Consider the following 17,865-nt stretch of genomic DNA (forward strand, 5'->3'; position numbering starts at 1 on the left):
AAATCTTATAGGGAACATGAGGGTAGGCGTATGTCCTGGTATCCTGTCCTGTGGCCCTCAGGCCTCTTACCTCTACAACATCCGAAGGTGGCCTAGCTGGAATCTCTCAGTCCTTGTCACCTGAGTCATCACACAGGTACATAGAATTTGTTGACAAAGAATCTGAGTAGTGGCTGAGCCACTCCACACTTTATGCCCTTGATATGGGAGTATGAGGAGACTCAGAGCTCACGCGTGGCCTCAACAGACATTACTGTCCAAAAGATCTGACCACAAGCACATGGGACACATGCACCGAAAGAGGAATAAAATACATATGGACAACACCTCTCAAAGAGCTTTTGTTTCTGCTCTCTTGTTCTTTGCTCCAGGTGAGGTTGCAGCAGCTTGGGGGCTGCACTAACTTGTGACAGTTGGGAACAGTCCTGTAGGGATTATGTGCTAGCTGGGGATAGACAGAAAACAACATTTTCCATTCCTGCCCACAGCATTTCCCTTTCCACCAGAGGCTTCAGGGCGGGAGGCAAAGAATCCAGTTATGTTGGCCCTGCATGATGGGAATCTCAGCAAGGGATTTGCAGATGGTTTTTGCTCCCTGTGCAACACCTGCCTGTCACAAAGGAAGCTGAACAGAGCAGAGAATCTGTCCCAAAGCTATATATTGTGACCTCTTGACCTTTCTGAAATATTTGTCCCTCAAGTTGAAAACACTAAAAGTATACCTCTGATGTAAAACAATTAAGATTTTTTCAGCAGAAATAAAACAGGATCTTGGTAAAATGTTCAAGACTTGTGGAAGTTTTGTACTGTGAAACTTAAGATTGCATTTTACAGGTCACATGGGGAAGCAGGAAATGCATGATTAAACCAGCAAGGTTTTGTTCTTTCCATTCACGAGTGTTTTCACTCTAGTTAACAGAAGGGGAATTCTGTCATTTAGACTAGTATTGCATTGTAAGAAAAGGACAAGTATTGTGTATGGAAAAAGGTTATCCTCAATACCCTATCTATATTTTTAGAAACAGCCTTTCCAAAACAATTTTAAATTGATGAAAGATGGGCACAGAGAAAGATATACACTATATAACACTTGCCTCAAATAAAACATAAAGGATTTCCTCCCTTTCATTTTAATGATTTTATTAGATTTTGTTCTTCATTTAAAGTGAATTTAGTGTTTGTAAAAAATACTGGAGAGATGCAGCATGGTCAGTAGCAGTGCAAGCTTCTCTCTGACCATCCTGTCAATGTATCCTAGCCTTGACTTTGTGTTGAGAAAGGAAATATGTTCTTGGGATTAGAGGGTACATCAGTTCCTTGGCCCTTTCATTCCTTGGGGTGTCTGAACAGATTGCCAACAAGGAAACCAATTGTGATTATATCTTTTGTGAATTGGGCATGTAGTCACTAGGAACTGGATAAGTACCATAAACTCACCTCTTGCAGACAACTGAACAGGCATGGCAAACTGAGTAATGGTTTGTATTAAAAATTAACTAAAAGTGGAAGGCTCCATATTGCACTTTCAGTCCTCTGAACCCATAAAGTTTTTATTTTATTTTATTTATTGACTACAGCCTATGAGAATTAAGAATAAAGGGTAGGGATTTTAAAAGTGCCTGTGTCATTTAAGAGCACAAGTCCCAGTGAAAGTCAATGTGACTTTCTCACCCAAAATAAGTACAGTACTGTAGGAGAAAACAACATTTCATGTCTACATTTCAAGTTACTAAACTGGATTTAGTATGTAGTGAAGCTATTCATGTGCTTGAGTGTTTTGAGAATTAAGGCCTTAGATTGTAAGGTCTTTGGGACAGGGATTGTATCTTCCTAGTTTTTCAGACTGCACTTTGCACATTGTGAGAGGTACCAGAATACATATAATAGTGCACTCTCCAAGCTGTATAGAGAGGGGAAGAGGGAAAGAGAGAGAGAGAGATTGATTTGTAGAGATTCTCTAAAGGAAGTACATGCATTTTTCTACCTGGCTATTCTGTTTAGGTTCTTTTACTGTGCTCATCATCATAGAATCTGTGTAGTGTGACTAGGCATCTGTCATGTGTTTGTTCTTTAATCCTCTCCCTGGGGGCGAAGTGTGTGCTGTGCAGTGTCTTGTTTTGTTTAAAATACATATATACACCTGTTGCTGTGTGTTAGAAAAGGCAAGGTTAAAGAAATGGACCTTGCACTTGGAGCAGAAAGTAGTGAGGTTTGTGACAGCCCTTAGTTCTTGGGGAAGTTCATTAAGCAGTCTCAGACTGTCCCCAGAAGTTCTATCTCCCACACAGACAAGCTTTATTCTTCATATTGAGAGTTCCATTTTGCCAGAGGAATGTAGTTGTTGACTATAGTCTTTGTCCTGGAGCTTTAGATGGTTTTTTAGATATCCTGGGCCCAGCCCATGCAGCACTTTGAAGATAAGGACCAAGACCTTGAACTTGATTCTAAATTCTATGGGAAACCAGAGTAGAGGACAGGTGTGACATACTCACAGTAGCCTGTGTTGCTGAGGAGATGTGCTGCAGCGTTCTGGCTCAGTACTTTGTAGGAATGATTAAAAAAGACTTGGCAGAAAGTATTTAGAACTGTTCTTGAAGTAAAAAAGATTCAAACAGAGCTCATAAATACGAAGTATTCTTTTAGATAAAGTCTCACTTAAACTATTAAACATGTTTTTGGCAATAGTTTAACAACTTAATGTTAACAGTAAAGACTAGTAAACCAGATAAGGAAATAAAAGCGTTTTGTATAGCAGCATATCTTGGGTCACCAAGCATTCCATTTATTTATTATAGAGTTCCAGTCTCTTCTAGTGAGAAGATGCTGTTTCCATATGATCTGTAATAGTAGTGTTGCTTTGCCTTTCTGAGATGTTCTTGCTCCATTTTTGCTGAAACAGGGTGCTGGATAAGATTTCTGGAAGCATTTTTTTTCCAGTTTAGCATCTCTGAACCAGGCATGTTAAACTTCCAAGATTTGTAAATAATACTAGATGAAAAAATGAGTTTTGGAATATACTAGTTTTTCCTCGCAGAAATCAATGTTTTTGGACTGCTAATGTTTTTAAACAGATGTCAGCATTTTTGCTGACGGGACTCTTCCTGAGTATTGCTTTGGCTATACTGTAGTCTATTCTCTCAAATCTTCAAATTATGAATTAATACTGAGTAACGAAGTGAAAGTGTGTCAAACAAAGCTTATAAAATGCTGAAAATCAGTCTTAAATGTTGGGAAAACAAAATATTTACACAATCACTTTCCTCTCCTGACTGTTAGGACAGAAAATATGCTGAACCAAATGTGGGTGACTAGCTGGCTACTGCAGAGATATGTTAGGTTTCCCCCAAATTTGCAAGCTCTGTGCATGTAGATGTGGGGCTGGATTTGTTCCTAGGCCTGTGGAGGTTCTCGTGACAGTGGAGTAGGTGCAGTTCTGCTGTACAAATGGGTAGGTTGGATGGGATGTGAAGGCCACTGCAGCGAGAGATCTCTCTCTGCACAGGCTGAGTCTAGCTCCATAGGGGGAATCCCTGTGTTCGGCTATAGCAGAGGGAAAACTAGGGGATCTGCTGCCACAAAGATCTTTTGATTTTCTCCTGGCAGTAGTGGGAATTTGTGGCATAGAGAGTTGTCTAGAGCCATTAGGCTGAAGTAGTCACTGTGAAAAGGTTCTGCAACTGTTTTGTGGGCTACAGAAGTGGAAGAATTCCTTTGTACACACCCTTCTGGAGATGCCCAGTGCTTGGCACACTACTTGGTAATAAGTGTTCTTGTCAGGATTAATTGTGTCTTTATCCCAAGAGAGATGGAACATACGTGATGGGTTCTACTTGTGCTGGTTATGGCTTGGTAGAAACTGAGGAAGAGGGCTAGTGGGGGACAGACAGAACCTCTTCCACTGTAGTGTTTTTTCTGTCACTGAATCCATGACTTATCAAGGAGAGAGAATTCTGTAACGTGATTTAGTTTTAAATTAGTTGGAAGTTAACTGGAGCTATTTTAAAACAAATTTATAATTACTACTTCATAATTATTCATTCAAAGATAATACTGATCATTAGGTCACAGACAGTACATTTTCTGTTGCCATGTAAGAGGAATGACACAGCTGAATTCCCCTAGTTAACAGTTTTCCACCAAGAGTTGACAAAAAAAAAAAATGAAGACAAGAAACTCCTGGGTGAGTCATGGAAGTGGGCGTGTTTTAGTAGAAGGAGCTTTCATAACACATCCACCAGTGGCCAAAGACTAGGAAACCTTGACACACTTAGTCTGGCAGAAAGCAATCCTTGTGAATATACAATACAGCTTGCCAACATGGATTAGAACTGAGCTGCTTTCTTTAGAGGCACAACAGAAGTGAGTATGCTAGCAGCAGTGACAATGTTTGTTTTTAAAGTGGACTGTCTAGTTGACATGCTTTTAAATCAGTTTTGAATTCAGGCCAACCTGGCTTTCTGTTTTGAATATATTGTTTTAGTTAATTAAAACAATATCTCGTCTCTAGAGAAACGTGTGCGATTTATTTGTGGTGTTAAAAAGCATAAAGTTAAGGATATTGTGGAATCAAGAAAATATGAATGAATTAAAGATATGAAAGCACATTTTGTGTGTGTGAAAGAGAGAGCGCAATGACATTTACATATGGGTAGTACTTTATTTTTAGTAAAAAAATATCTTTTGAGAGCAAAGTTGACCTGTGCGGTTAAGTTGGCTTTTTTTTTTTTTAAGTCTAAATGTGGAAGTGAAGAGTAGTAGCATAACAGTGCTCACAGGTATTTCATTACTATTTTAAATCTGGTTCTAAAATTTGAGTAAATCCAGTTGCTTCCAGTTCTAGTTATGCTGTGTAACGTCATCCTTACAATGACTGCTATGTTTTGGTAAGCCTAAAATTTGTGAATAGAGACAGAAACTCTTGTCTTTGGGCTGCTCCCTTTACAAGATAGTAATAGCAGAGAAAAAAATAATAAGAAAGGAAGGTGCTCCTTTTTTATTCAGGGATCATATTTTTACAGAGTATAGCTATACATTTTATATTACTGGGTTTTTCTTATAGTGTTTTTAAGTAGAAGCCACTGAAGCTGGAAGGGTGCTTCTCAGCACAGGTAGACAGCCGCACACTAGCACAGCTATTTTTAGCGTGTGGCCACAGAGGCACAGGTAACAGTTAAAGCTAGCTGCCAGAGTACAATCCTTACCACCCCCCTGGGTATGTACTCAGGTGGGTCTCCTGAGCTGCCACTGTGGCCAACCTACTATTTTTAGTGGTCTCACTTGAGCAGAGCTAGTGCATGTCTTTGTGCCCACGCTGGGAAGCACACTCCCAGCCGTAGTATAGACATACCCTGTATGGGGGTTAAGGGAAAGGATGCCGTTTCTAGTGGTTTAAAATATTGCATAAATGTTTCTCATAGAATTTAATTAGGTTAAGCCTCTAATACTTGGTTTAAACAAATTACTTAAAATATTTGTTTAAATGAAATTTCTTTATTTGGTGGTTAATGATTTTTAACTTGTATGCTCCCCTTCCACTTCAAAACCTTAAACTTTTAAGACTGCTTCCAAGCCCATGAACTTCTGCCTACCCACTTATGACCAGTTTCACACCGGTGAAAGGATTAGGGTTATTTTCCAGGGATCCAGAAATTAGGCATGATACCATTAAATAGCCAAAAAAAAAAAGTGACATTTCAATTTATGTAATCAAGTAAAGATGCAGAAAAATACTTATTTTAAAAAAATACTTGGGAAGGGGATGAATTGGAAAGATTTTAAAACTTGGATCTGTACTATTCTACTGCTTCTCATTTTGGCCACATAATTTACATCAGAAATACAAAGCTTAAACTTGAGAAATGTTGTTCTTTGCTGAAGACATTGGGCCATATTGTTAGCTGGTGTAAATAGGTATAGCTCCATTGACATTAGTGGAGTTACACTGATTTACATCAGCTGATGATATGGCCCTTGATATCATATCTCTTTAATCTTTCTACACTGTTATTTTTTGGTATGTCCTTTATTTCAGGTCTGGGTAGACTGAGATGGCAAATTTGAGCCCCAGTTAAACTCCTGTCCCAGGTAGAAAGCTGGATGATAATACCCATATTGTATATTGGAAAGTAGCTATTAAATACTTGACACAGTAGTTTACTGCAAGTATACCAGAGGAAACAATCTTTGCTGAACCTAAGGAGTTTCCATAATGAAGTAACAGTGTACACATAAGGTTGGGGATATGCCTTGGGTGCATGATGTTAATAAACAACGTGTATGTTTCTAAAAACCTAACTAACAAAACATGAAATACTCCTTTGTTTGGAATGGAAATTTGTCTGTCTATCTATCTATCTATCTAAAAATAAATAAATTAGGGTAAGTTTCTCCAGTAACTTATAGTACTTAAGATGTGATTCTTATTTATCATTTAACAATTCAAACCAAACCCTAATTTCTAGATTGATTGGCTCAAAATTTAGCCTCCTGTTATTTTTTCTTCTCTAAGTTTGCAAAGTTCAAGTAATTCTTTAAATGTGTAACTATTCTGTCAAGACATGCTTTAAAGCTCTTTTAAAATGCCAGATTCCTGTTGTTCATGTGGAACCCTACAAGAGCACATCACTATGTGTGCAAGGTGGAGGGAGGAAATTGTTTTATAAGGAAAGCTTGTAATTAAATTTTCCAAGGAATGAGGAAACTAAAGGTTATGAAAACATTTTGATACTTCGTGTGACTGATTTGGAGTTGCTTTGTAATAATTTTTTAGTACAATATATTTGTCTGTTGTAAGGGGTTTACTGTGAATATATTGGTTTAGTTTAATAGCAAGCTGTTGGAAAAACAAACAGGAATGTAAAAATGACATGCAAGATATGACCTCCCTCAACAAACACTTGGGGGTTATTACCAGACAATGGGGGAGGGCATTTGCCTGGAGGAGATTGACTTGGCCTCCTGCAGAACCCACCAAACTGGTTTTGGACTAACTGGGCTAAAAATAGCAAGGAAGAGAGAATAAAGAACTGGAGCCATAAAACAGGAATTCTCTCTCTCTCTCTCTCTCTGGGGTAGTTACTTTTGGGGAACAGGCTGAGACCCAGGCCCCCAGAGGTTTGGGATGTGAGGGAAGATAGGCCTGCCTAGGAAGTAAGGTAGATGTGTGCAGACCTTTTTGTTCTTTTACAAATTCTTTTCTCTTATTGTCATGGTTACAGGGCACACCATACCTTAGGCCCCTTTTTGTCCCTATTGGGTGCACCCCTCATATTACAGACCTGGGTTCCTGCACCTTACTTTGGGTGGAACCATGTACTCCTCCAGCCACTTTAGACTGGATCTCTCGGCTGCGGCCCCCGTTTCCCAACCATATTAACACAACAGGCCCAACTAGGTTTAGCACCTGTAAGAGTTTCCCTTCAGGAGCCTGTGACAGTCTGTTTGCAGTAACACAGAAACAGCACTACTCAACAGGGCCACCCAGAGGATTCAGGGGGCCTGGGGCAAAGCAATTTTGGGGGCCCCTTTCATAAAAAAAAAGTTGCAATACTATAGAATACTATATTCTCATGGGGGCCCCTGCAGGGCCCGGGGCCTAGGGCAGATTGCCCCACTTGCCCCCCCATCTGGACAGCCCTGTTACTCAAAGAGTCCTACATGCTGATTTCCCCTTATCTATACCTTAATCTTTCCTTGCAGGTATTTGTAAGTTCCCCTTAGACAAGGTAACCCCTCATCTCTCGTTGGGAGAAGCAGACTGTCCTGCTTACAGGACACATGTTGTCTCTGTGTTTCTTGGCATCAGTGGGCAGCCGACCTACTTCCTGAGCCTAGCATATTAAGATTTAGGGTTCCCTTTGAACATAGGTTTAGGGCTAGTCTACAATTGAAATGATATAGTGGCACAGCTGCAGTGTAGCAATTCAGTGTAGAGATCACTACAGCAACAGGAGGGGCTCTCCTGTCACTGTAGTTATCCACCTCCTCGAGAGGAAGTAGCTAGATCAAAGGAAGAATTCATCTATCAGCCTAGCACTGGCTACAGTCGGGGGCTAGGTTGGCTTAATTACATCACTCAGGGGTGTGGATTTTTCACAACCCTGAGCGATGTAGCTGAGTTGACTTAACTTTTCAGTGTAGACCTGGTCTCAGACTTGGAAAGAGTAAAACTATCCTTAACATGGATGGAGCCAGATAGGCATTATTCCCCAGTAAACAGCTTCCCTGTTGTTTCTTCAGGACTTTTATCTGTGTCATTGTTTTGCCTTCCCTGCTTGGTTCCTTTTAACCCCTTTGATTATTCAGACAGGAGAATATTTTACAGGTAGCCCAAAAGAGATTATATTTATAAATAATACTACACATAACTGCCTCATTCTCCGCACCTATGTAATTTGTTCTTTTGTTCCTACTGTAAGATTAAACAATAGACCATTTGAAGAAGGCTGTTTTGGGTCACTGTAATTCATTGGTCCTAAGCTCCCAAATGGAAAAACTGGTTGGGCCTGCTGGGAAAGCATGGTACAGTAGATCAGGACCCTGTCTAAGACCTAGAGAATTGTGTGATTGCACCTTAGGGAGGTAAAGGCATGAGGCCTAAGACCTAAGTGGTTGTTCTCAGAGATGCCAGAGAAGGGGTGAGAGGTGGAGCTAGCCTTGTAACCCTAACAATTCTTAATGTTTTCCCTCTCTGTGTTTCTAGGACACTTATTGGTGTTGGTACATAGCCCTGCAGTTCTGAATTATGGAATTAATTTTTCCTTGAGAATTCCTTAAAAACCTAAGAACATTAAAGTTTACTCCTGGGGGAATTCTGCGTCAGTGACTTCTGACGGGGAAGCAAAGGGAAGCCGCAAGAACGATCATGGGCCACTCCTTGGCAGTGCAGACAGTTCGGTTTGGGCACCCAAAGTAGCTGGTAGAGACATAAATCATTGCCTCAGTAGGGGGGCCCTGGGTAGTCGTGTGTGTGTATGTGTATGTGTGAGAGAGAGAGACACTCTGTTCCACTTGCTATTGCAGCATGCTCAGTGTGGAGGGGCAGGGCTTTGGGATATTTCTGAAGAGGTAGGCATGGGGCATGCTCTGTTCCCTCAGGCAGAGGAGAATGTAGCAGCCTGCCTGTTTAGTGAATTGATCCCATTGTTCTTAGTGAATTCCCCCAGGAGTATAAAACAGGTGTAAACATTTTAAGTCTCCTTTTACATTGTCAAAATGGTGTAAAGCAGCCTTATTGTAAAGGACAGTATGGCCTTATAAATGCTTATGGTGCTTTAGTGATTAGAACTGAATTTTTGGACTGAAAAAACTCCTTATCAAAATGTGCTCCATGAACTGTTTTCTACTGATCTTTTTGGAGATGGTCAGTAGCCAGTATAAATTGTGAGTTTGAGACCCCAGCCCTCACTTGCTCGTCAGTTGCCTATGATGCAGCACTGAGGGGGTTTGGTGATTTCCTCCAATGCTCCCCACTCCCATTCTCCATCCATTGTATTGGAGTTTAAATAAATTACCAAAATAATTGAAACTAGCTGGATTATATTGCATTATTTTGACAAAAAATGCAGAATTTTAAAATAATGTGTGCAGAATTTTTATCATTATTATTTTTTTTTTTGGTGCAGAATTCCCCCAGGAGTAAAAGTTGCACTAATCTTTTGTGCATATGCCCATTCTATGGTGTGCATGCACCTTATGGTAAAGATGGGAGTCTTTTCAGCCATCAATACCCATCGGGTACACATGTCCTCATGCTTCTCTGTGAGGGCATGTAAGGGTGAGGCGCACCTGCCACTATTCAGTTCCTCTCACTGACTCACGGCTTAGAGACACAGCCCAACAGTTGAAGAGACTGCCAGCCTTTTTGATAGCCTTACTAACTACTTCTACAGTTAGAGTATAGTAATAGTTTTTACTAGCTTTAGAAGTTAGTAGTTCAGTTGCCTATTGCAACCTTTAGATCTTACTTGCTGTAGCATTATTTGATTCACCTAGGTTTAAACACTGCCCTTCGTGCAAGCGAGCTCTCGCAGCTTCGGATGGATACTCAAAATGCCTCTACTGTCTGGGATAATTGCATATTCCCAGTAAATGTATGATTTGCAAGTCATTCAGTTCCTGAGCTAGGAAGGATAGGGAAGCTCACCTTCAGGACTTCCTAATGACCAAGTCAGTGAGACCTGCTTCTGAACCAGGCTCTCTAGACCACCTGTAGAGGGACCTTCTGAGCCAGAGTAGACATGGACTCTTTACCTTCAAGAGCTCCAACTCAAATTACAACCTTGATAGTCATAAAGTCTATGATGACCGCTTCCTTCTCAGTCAGACTGCAGGGAGCTAGAAGCCTCAGGGACAGGTTGCCCACGAGGGGTTTCTCTAAGAGGAAAACCTCCCCACAGTGCTGAACGTTGTCTGACACTTTGTGACCCAGAATGGTTCTCGTAAATTATTGTGCACTTCTTTTCCTGAAGTTATTTTGCATTTCTTAAGTTCTTTTGCGTTTCTGCTGCTGGAAGGCCTGTCCTGGATTCTCCCCCAAAGCTAGTTGCAGTTCTGTGGGTAGTGATTGATGTAAATGAAGTGACATGTGGTCTGATATCTCTGAGTTGAAAGGTCTTACGTAAATGTACAGTTTAATAGTATCAAGTATCAGGGGGTAGCCGTGTTAGTCTGGATCTGTAAAAGCAGCAAAGAGTCCTGTGGCACCTTATAGACTAACAGCCGTATTGGAGCATGAGCTTTCGTGAGTGAATACATGCATGCATCCAACGAAGTGGGTATTCACCCACAAAAGCTCATGCTCCAATACGGCTGTTAGTCTATAAGGTGCCACAGGACTCTTTCCAGTTTAATAGTAGTAGCGGTGTTCAGATACTATGATGACGGGCACTCTCCAACTGCTCCATACTAAAAAATAAAAAGAATTCCTTGTTCAGATAAATCTGTCAGCTTCATTTGTGAAGTGGCTTCTTACTTCGATTATTAAGTTTATTACTCTTAAAATTATTAATAAAAATAGAATAAATTGATAATCTGTACTTTGCCAAATATGGTGGGTGCCATTTCAATTCTGTTAAATACAACTTTTGATTATTAGCATCATTTTCCAGAGAACTGATCCTGTCCCATTGACTTTAATGTTAATGGGATTTGGATATTAGCAACTGTCATGCAGCTTGTTGACAACTTTTTGACAACCTGGGACTGCCACTCTCTGTGGAAAGCTCTGGCTACAGGCAGGCTTGTGGGACTGCAACCAGGGAAGACAGCACTGGGATGTGCCAAGCCTAGGTCCCCAGTGCCAGAGCAGGGTTTCATTGAACAAGGGGAAGACCAATTTTAAAAATAAAATGTTTTTATTATATTAAATAATACTATAGGTTTATTTTACGTCATTATAATTAATACTAGTCAGCACTTCCATTATTGGCCTTCTAATTTTAGTGGCTGTTACATTTCTTTCTGTGGAACAATTCTTTTATCATATTTTTAGGATGGAAAAGCTAGTTCGGGTACTTTTTAGCTTCAAAATAAAAAGGAAGTTAACAGTTTCAGACACTACATTGATTCTAATTATGTTGTATGTGCAATAATGGTTTTTTTTCCCAAGAAAGATTCTGATACTTATTTTTAGCCAACAAACTTAGTCAATCACTGTACATCAGGGAAGTAATTCTCATATTGCTCTCTGATGTGTTAGACCACAGAAGCTACATAAGAGCCACTTTGATCTCTTGGGGAGCAGGAATCTGTTTTTAAAAAAAAGTTTCTGAATGCAAATTTATATGATAGATGCTCTTCTGGATAAATAATTCACTTACTTGGTTGAGTTCCCTTGATAATTTTTTCTTTCTTTTAATCCCTGCTCTCATTCTAAAGGGATGGAAGATGCATGAAAGGGAGTGAAGAAAGGAACATGAAAGAGATGTAAATTTCCTCTAAGTGGTGTTAATGTTCCTGACATAAAACCCAGCCAACTCTAGTCTCTTTTTTGGTCTTTCAGTGTCTCATCTAAGGCCAGGTCTGCATGACAGGCCTATATTGATATAACTACATCGCTCGGGGTGTGAAAAATCCACACCCCTGAGCGACATAATTACACCAACCTGACACCCTGTCTAGATAGCACTATGTGAAGGGAGAGCTTGAGCTTCTCTTGTTGACATAGCCACTGCTTCTCGGGAGGTGGATTAACTACACCAATAGGAGAAGCTCTCCCATTGGCATAGTAGCATCTTCACTAAATCACTAGTGCTGTACATGACAACAAGCCCTTATAGACACCCCCACCCCCACCCCAGTCTAATGGCAATACAGCTCACTGGGAGAGGACACCTTTGTCTATGAGTCTCGATTGAGACTGTGAGAAGAGAATAGGTTCCGGAAACTCTTTGCCTTTCAGCACCTCTCCTTAGTGGTTACCGGATTCTCTGTCCTTTGGGGCCATTGCCATAAAATTATCTGTGCAACAATAATCTTAACAAAAGCAAGATTTATTAAAAACAGAAAATGAAATTAAAAGAAAATAAATGGTTTGTGTAACATCTAGATAAATACTTCTCATAAACTAAATATAGAAGGTATTTTCATTTTAGTTGCAGAGTAAAAAGAGAAAAATAAATAGCTCAGATTTCTTGAAAGCAATCCTCTCTCTGAACAATCTGTTCATCTGTCAGTTTCTCTTTTTGATCATATAGCAGCAATCCTCTTATTAAGCCCCCTGATCGAGGGCTAGCTACTTCCACCACTTTTCAAATCTGTTTTGTCCAGTTAGCTATACATACATTAGGATTTGGACTCATCATTTTTTCTAGGCATGGATTGTTGAGGATACAAAGTTCCTTTTATAATTATTAATAGCCATCTTTCAAATGCTTAGCCTACTTCAGATATCACTTTTCACAGACCACCTTGTCTAGTTGTTTCTAGTTAATCAAGTTTCTTGTTAATCAAGTTTCTTGTTAAAACTCCCTAAGCAATTTTTTTGGCCAAGAAACGCTAACTATGGGTAAGGTCCTCAGGCCCTCTGTCAAAATATTGCTGTGTACTTTCTTGTTTCAGGAATTTTTAATGAGTTATGAGCACAAAACAACAATCCCAAGACAGTTCTCTCACAGGGCCCTTGTGCATCTCTGTAGTGACTCCTGCCTATCTGCTAGCCTACCATATAGTGATTTTTAACAGGTTCTGGCTTGTCAATTTGATTGGTTACTGTGGTATATTGAAGCATGTAGGGAAGCATGTGATCTGGGTTTTCAGTACTCAGTCTGCAAAAGAGCCAGTCTGGAGCAAGGTGGGTTGAGTTGTCTCTCTGCCTTAGGTTGCAGCCTGCTGTGCCTCTCTCTGTGTTTGGTCGTTGTGTGTTAGATTTCTGTATTCTGAGAAATAAAGTGGTGTTATGTTGCAACCTTTCAGGAAAAATGTTTGTTTGTTTCTAGATTTGGATCACTTGATGATTATCTTGTTCTGTTCATTCCCTCTCGAGCACTTAGCATTGGCCACTGTTGGAAGACAGGATACTGGGCTTGATGGACTTTTGGTGACCCAGTATGACCATTCTTATGTTCTAATTCTTTGCGTATGCCATAAATATAACAGTTTTATGTGATGGCAGAAAGGGACTGAAGGGGACTCAGGAAATGTCTATGTGGTAGGGTAATACGCACTATGTGGGGTGTGATTTCTAAAGTGCACTAACATATTGTGCATATGCCATTCCATTGATGGTGTGCATGTGCCTCATATGGTATAGATAGGCGTCTTTTCAGCCATCAGTACCCAATCCTTATAGCTCCAGCATGGCCCAGCCAATTCTGGTTCACAAATCTATTGAGTCTCTCAGTATCTTAGCCCAGGACCTTACCTCTGCTTCCAGACCTGTGTAAGAACCAGGGACAGATTCCACACCTGAACCTAGCATCCCCTGCACCTCACTGCATGGATGTCATCAGTAGAGCAGGCCTGCACCTCCTCAGTTATGGAAGTTATGATAAGCAGTAGAAAGGACAAGACAAACTTACCTGTCAAAATGGACAAGGTGCTCTCATTGGTGCCAGTGGAAATAATTGATTCCACATTACCCTTCAATCCTGCAGACTCTCGATTTACTCAAACTAAAAATCTTAGCTTGATCATGGCGCACCTAGTGGTGATCTTATCTTGCCACCTACTGATTGAGGATCACACGACCGTGGTAAGGTTCTTGAGAGTCCTAAGTAAAGTATTCCCACCTATCAAAGACCCACCTCGGGACTTGAAATCTAGAGCTCACAGCACTCATGGGACTCATATTCAAGCCCCTGGTTGCCTCAGCTCTATTACACCTGTCAGTGAAAATGGAATTTTTGATAGTGATAACTTTGGCCAGAAGAGTAGGAAAGATTCAGGTGTTCATGACTGACCCTCCATATACAGTATTCTACCCAGATAAGGTATTAATGAAGACATATCCTAAATTTCTTCCTAAAGTAGTCACAGGCTTCCATCTCAACCAACCAGTATACCTACCAGGATTCTTTCAAAAATCTCATGCATCCAAATCTGAGGCAATCTTGCATACATTAGATGTGAGGAGAGCCTACTACCTGAATAGAATGAAACTGTATTGAACATTGCCAAACTTGTTTGTCTTCGCTGAGGGAAAGATGAAAGGCTCTGTGGTTTCAGTCCAGAGACAGTGTAATGGGATTTCTGATTGTATTAAAATGTGATGAGGTGACCAAGGTAGAGACACCAGCTACGATCAGGGCCCCTCCACCAACGGTGCAAGTTGTATCAGCAGCATCACTGAGAAACTTAATATCTGACATTTGTAAAGCTGCTGCTTGTGTGTGAATCCACATGTTCACGTGATATTATACCTGAGGAGAAGCCTCTAAATCCAACACAACATTTTAATCATTATTTTGTTAACTGCTTAAACTTATACCTCCTAAATATGATAACTGCTTGGGAGTCAGCATCAGTGGAATGGGCATATAGACAATCACTCAAAGGAGAAAGGAAAGTTACCCATGTAAAATAACTGGAGTTTGAGATCTATTGTCCATATGTACATTCCACAACCTGCCCTTTCATCCCTTATACCTCAGAGTCCTCTTGTAAGGGATTCTGCATTGAGAAGGAACCAAATGTTGGTGCAGAAGCACGAGCACTGAAGAGCACATGTATGCCCTACAAGTACTGCTGGCCAAAAAGTGTTCCATCTCTACTACGAAGCGCGTGCACATCGTCAGTGGAATGCACATATGCACAACACAGCTCGAAGAACTCCAGTTACTGTACATGGTAAGTAGTTTCCCTTCCCTAATGTGCTTTAATGGAGTGCTGTTTGTAAAACAGTACTATGTTAAAGTGCACCAGGGAACTTCTAGTGTGCAGTACATTAGTGCACTTTGGAAATTACACCCCCGTAGTTGCACATTACTCCATTGTGTAGACAAGCCCTAAGTTACAATTTATGTTCTCCAGAACCCTGCCTAGTTATATCTGAGCTAGCCATGGTGCAGGCATGTAAAGACCTTATGAGTAAAAATAATGGATAGTCAATTTCTGTGCTTCTGTATGCTGATACCATACTACTCATTCCCAAAAGCTCCTATGACCGGCAATAAACTGACAGTGTTTTTACTTCAACTGTGAATTTATTGTGTTGGAAGTGTAGTAGTATTGCCATTAAGTTATATATATATAATTACACACAATTAAATTGGAATCTGAATGGTTGGGGATCTCTCTTGCTTTTTAAATAAAAGCATGGTAGTCAAACGTTTTTGAAGAATTTGACAAAAGCTAATTGTGTGTGTTTGTGTGTTTTATTTAGGATTATATATTGGCTTTGTATACACTAGCACATATCAAGCAAGACAGATGAACTCCAGCCTTGTGTGCACTTTCAATTAGCTACAAGATGCAATTTAGTATGAATCCCAGGCAGCTTTGGAAGTGAAAGAGAAGTCTGAGATCTCTGGCTGGAAGCTGAACGTGATGACGGCCTGGTCTATGGTGGAGAAGTTGAAAATGGAGAAGAGGCATTCCAAAGAAGAGAAGAATGTGGAACAGGATGCTGGGGACTGCAGTGCTGAATCTGAGGAATGGACAAGCTCAGAAAGTGAGCCTGAACAACCCTGCTTCAAGAACAGCTGTAGCAATACTCAGTGGCGGGAAAAGGAAATTTCTACTAAACCACATAGGCAACTCTGTCGCTCTCCTTGCCTGGATCGTCCAAGTTTCTCACAAAGCAGTATCCTTCAGGACTTGAAACTGGAAGAGTGTAAAATAAACTTGGATAAGGAATACCAGGCTAAAATGGATTTTGCTTTAAAGCTTGGGTATGCTGGAGATCAGATCCAGGCAGTGCTGAACAAGTTGGGAGCAGATGCTCTAATCAATGATATTTTGGCAGAACTCGTGAGACTTGGCAACAAGGGTGAATCAGAGGGACAAGGCAGTGTCGGCAGTAGTAGTGGTACTCTGGTGCCCAGGGGTCCTTGCCCGAAGGAAATGGCCAGCCCTGAACTGTCACTTGAAGATGAAGTAGTGGATAACACTGACAACTTAAGACCAATTGTCATTGATGGAAGTAACGTGGCTATGAGGTAGGCCTCAGTGTAACCTTTTTTCAAATAATACACCAGTATGTTTATATATAAATATTCAATTTGAATGACAAAATCATGTTATGTTGACTATATGCTCCTGTTTAACTTCTGTTTCTTTCACCCACTGTTCAAAATATGTTGATACTCCTCTTTTTGCAATCCCTGCCCCAAAAATGAGCTCCCTCCATATCATTCTTTTTGGCAGTCCTCTGCTCCCATAAATCTATTAATTAACCAATAAATAAGAGTTTAGTTATACTGCAGCAAAGGTTTTGTTTTTAAGTTTTTGAAACACTTTATCAGTCTTGTTCTAAAATCTGTAATGGCAGCTTGGACATCAGAGTGGATGGAAGAGTTGTTTTAAAAGAAGCTTGATAGCCAAGACACGGATAGTCTCAGCTAAGGGTGCTTTTTCAATATACAGTGCTTACCATGGGGAAAGGATCAGTCTATCTTTGGTCTTGTTCAGCTTGAAACAGGAGGAAATTCCCTAGCCAAACTGTGTGATGTGGTTCACTGATGTCAAGATTTCTACAGGCAGTGCTTATCCAACAGGCATTCTTTATTATTGCCATCTCAATTTTCTTTTAAAGAACTCTCAACCTGAATTTTTTTAACTAAATTCAGAAAATTCAATTTTTTTTATAAAACACATTTAAAATTTTATGCTTTGAAATAAATTAAAACATTCATTTGGAAGTTCTTTATAAAGGCTTTTCTCCTTCCCTGTTGCTGGTTGAATGGGTATTTTGGATGGGCTTAATAACAACAAGACAAACATTTCTCTGCTCAACTATTCTCCCATCCCTTTTTTCCCCTGTGCTGATATCTCCCTGCTCCATCTTCAGTTTCAGCTTTTCTGCTGAGCACTATGTTACAGGGCCTGGGGAAGAGCATGCATGTGAACTGTCTGCTGCATAGTTCATAACTGATATCATCCTGACCATCAACAAAACAATGGAATTGACTGTACACAAAGTAATCTTTAAATATATATATATATATTTTCTTTAATCACGTTCATTTTAAGTAATCTTGGGTGTTACTTGTGACAATAGTGGGTATAAGGCCTCATCTACATGATGCGTGTGGATGTGGCTGTATTGGTATAAAGTTGCTTTATACTGGTATTTCTGTACGAGATGTGAAATACGCTGTGCTGTTAAAAGGCATGTTTTATACCAGTGTAACTGTGTCCACATTAGAGACTGAGCCAGTGTTTTAAAAAAAAAAGAAACAAAATCATACTCCTGAAGTAATTATAATA

General features: G+C 40.1%; 1 protein-coding gene across 6 annotated transcripts in view; it reads left to right on the forward strand.

Moving 5' to 3' along the window:
• ZC3H12B (zinc finger CCCH-type containing 12B) overlaps positions 1 to 17,865 on the forward strand; it is a 92,671-nt gene that overhangs the window by 63,639 nt on the left and 11,167 nt on the right. For 4 of the 6 annotated variants that reach the window (XM_045029236.1, XM_045029238.1, XM_045029239.1 and 1 more), the window contains one exon: positions 15,821 to 16,595. In XM_045029236.1, coding sequence (XP_044885171.1) covers positions 15,985 to 16,595 — 611 coding nt within the window. In that variant the 5' untranslated portion in view covers positions 15,821 to 15,984. Of the gene's footprint in view, positions 1 to 15,089; positions 15,286 to 15,820; positions 16,596 to 17,865 lie in introns of all 6 variants that reach the window. The other 2 variants (XM_045029235.1, XM_045029237.1) reach the window with 1 other exon arrangement.

Source organism: Mauremys mutica, chromosome 9 (assembly GCF_020497125.1).
Source record: "Mauremys mutica isolate MM-2020 ecotype Southern chromosome 9, ASM2049712v1, whole genome shotgun sequence".
NCBI classification, from domain to species: Eukaryota; Metazoa; Chordata; order Testudines; family Geoemydidae; genus Mauremys; species Mauremys mutica.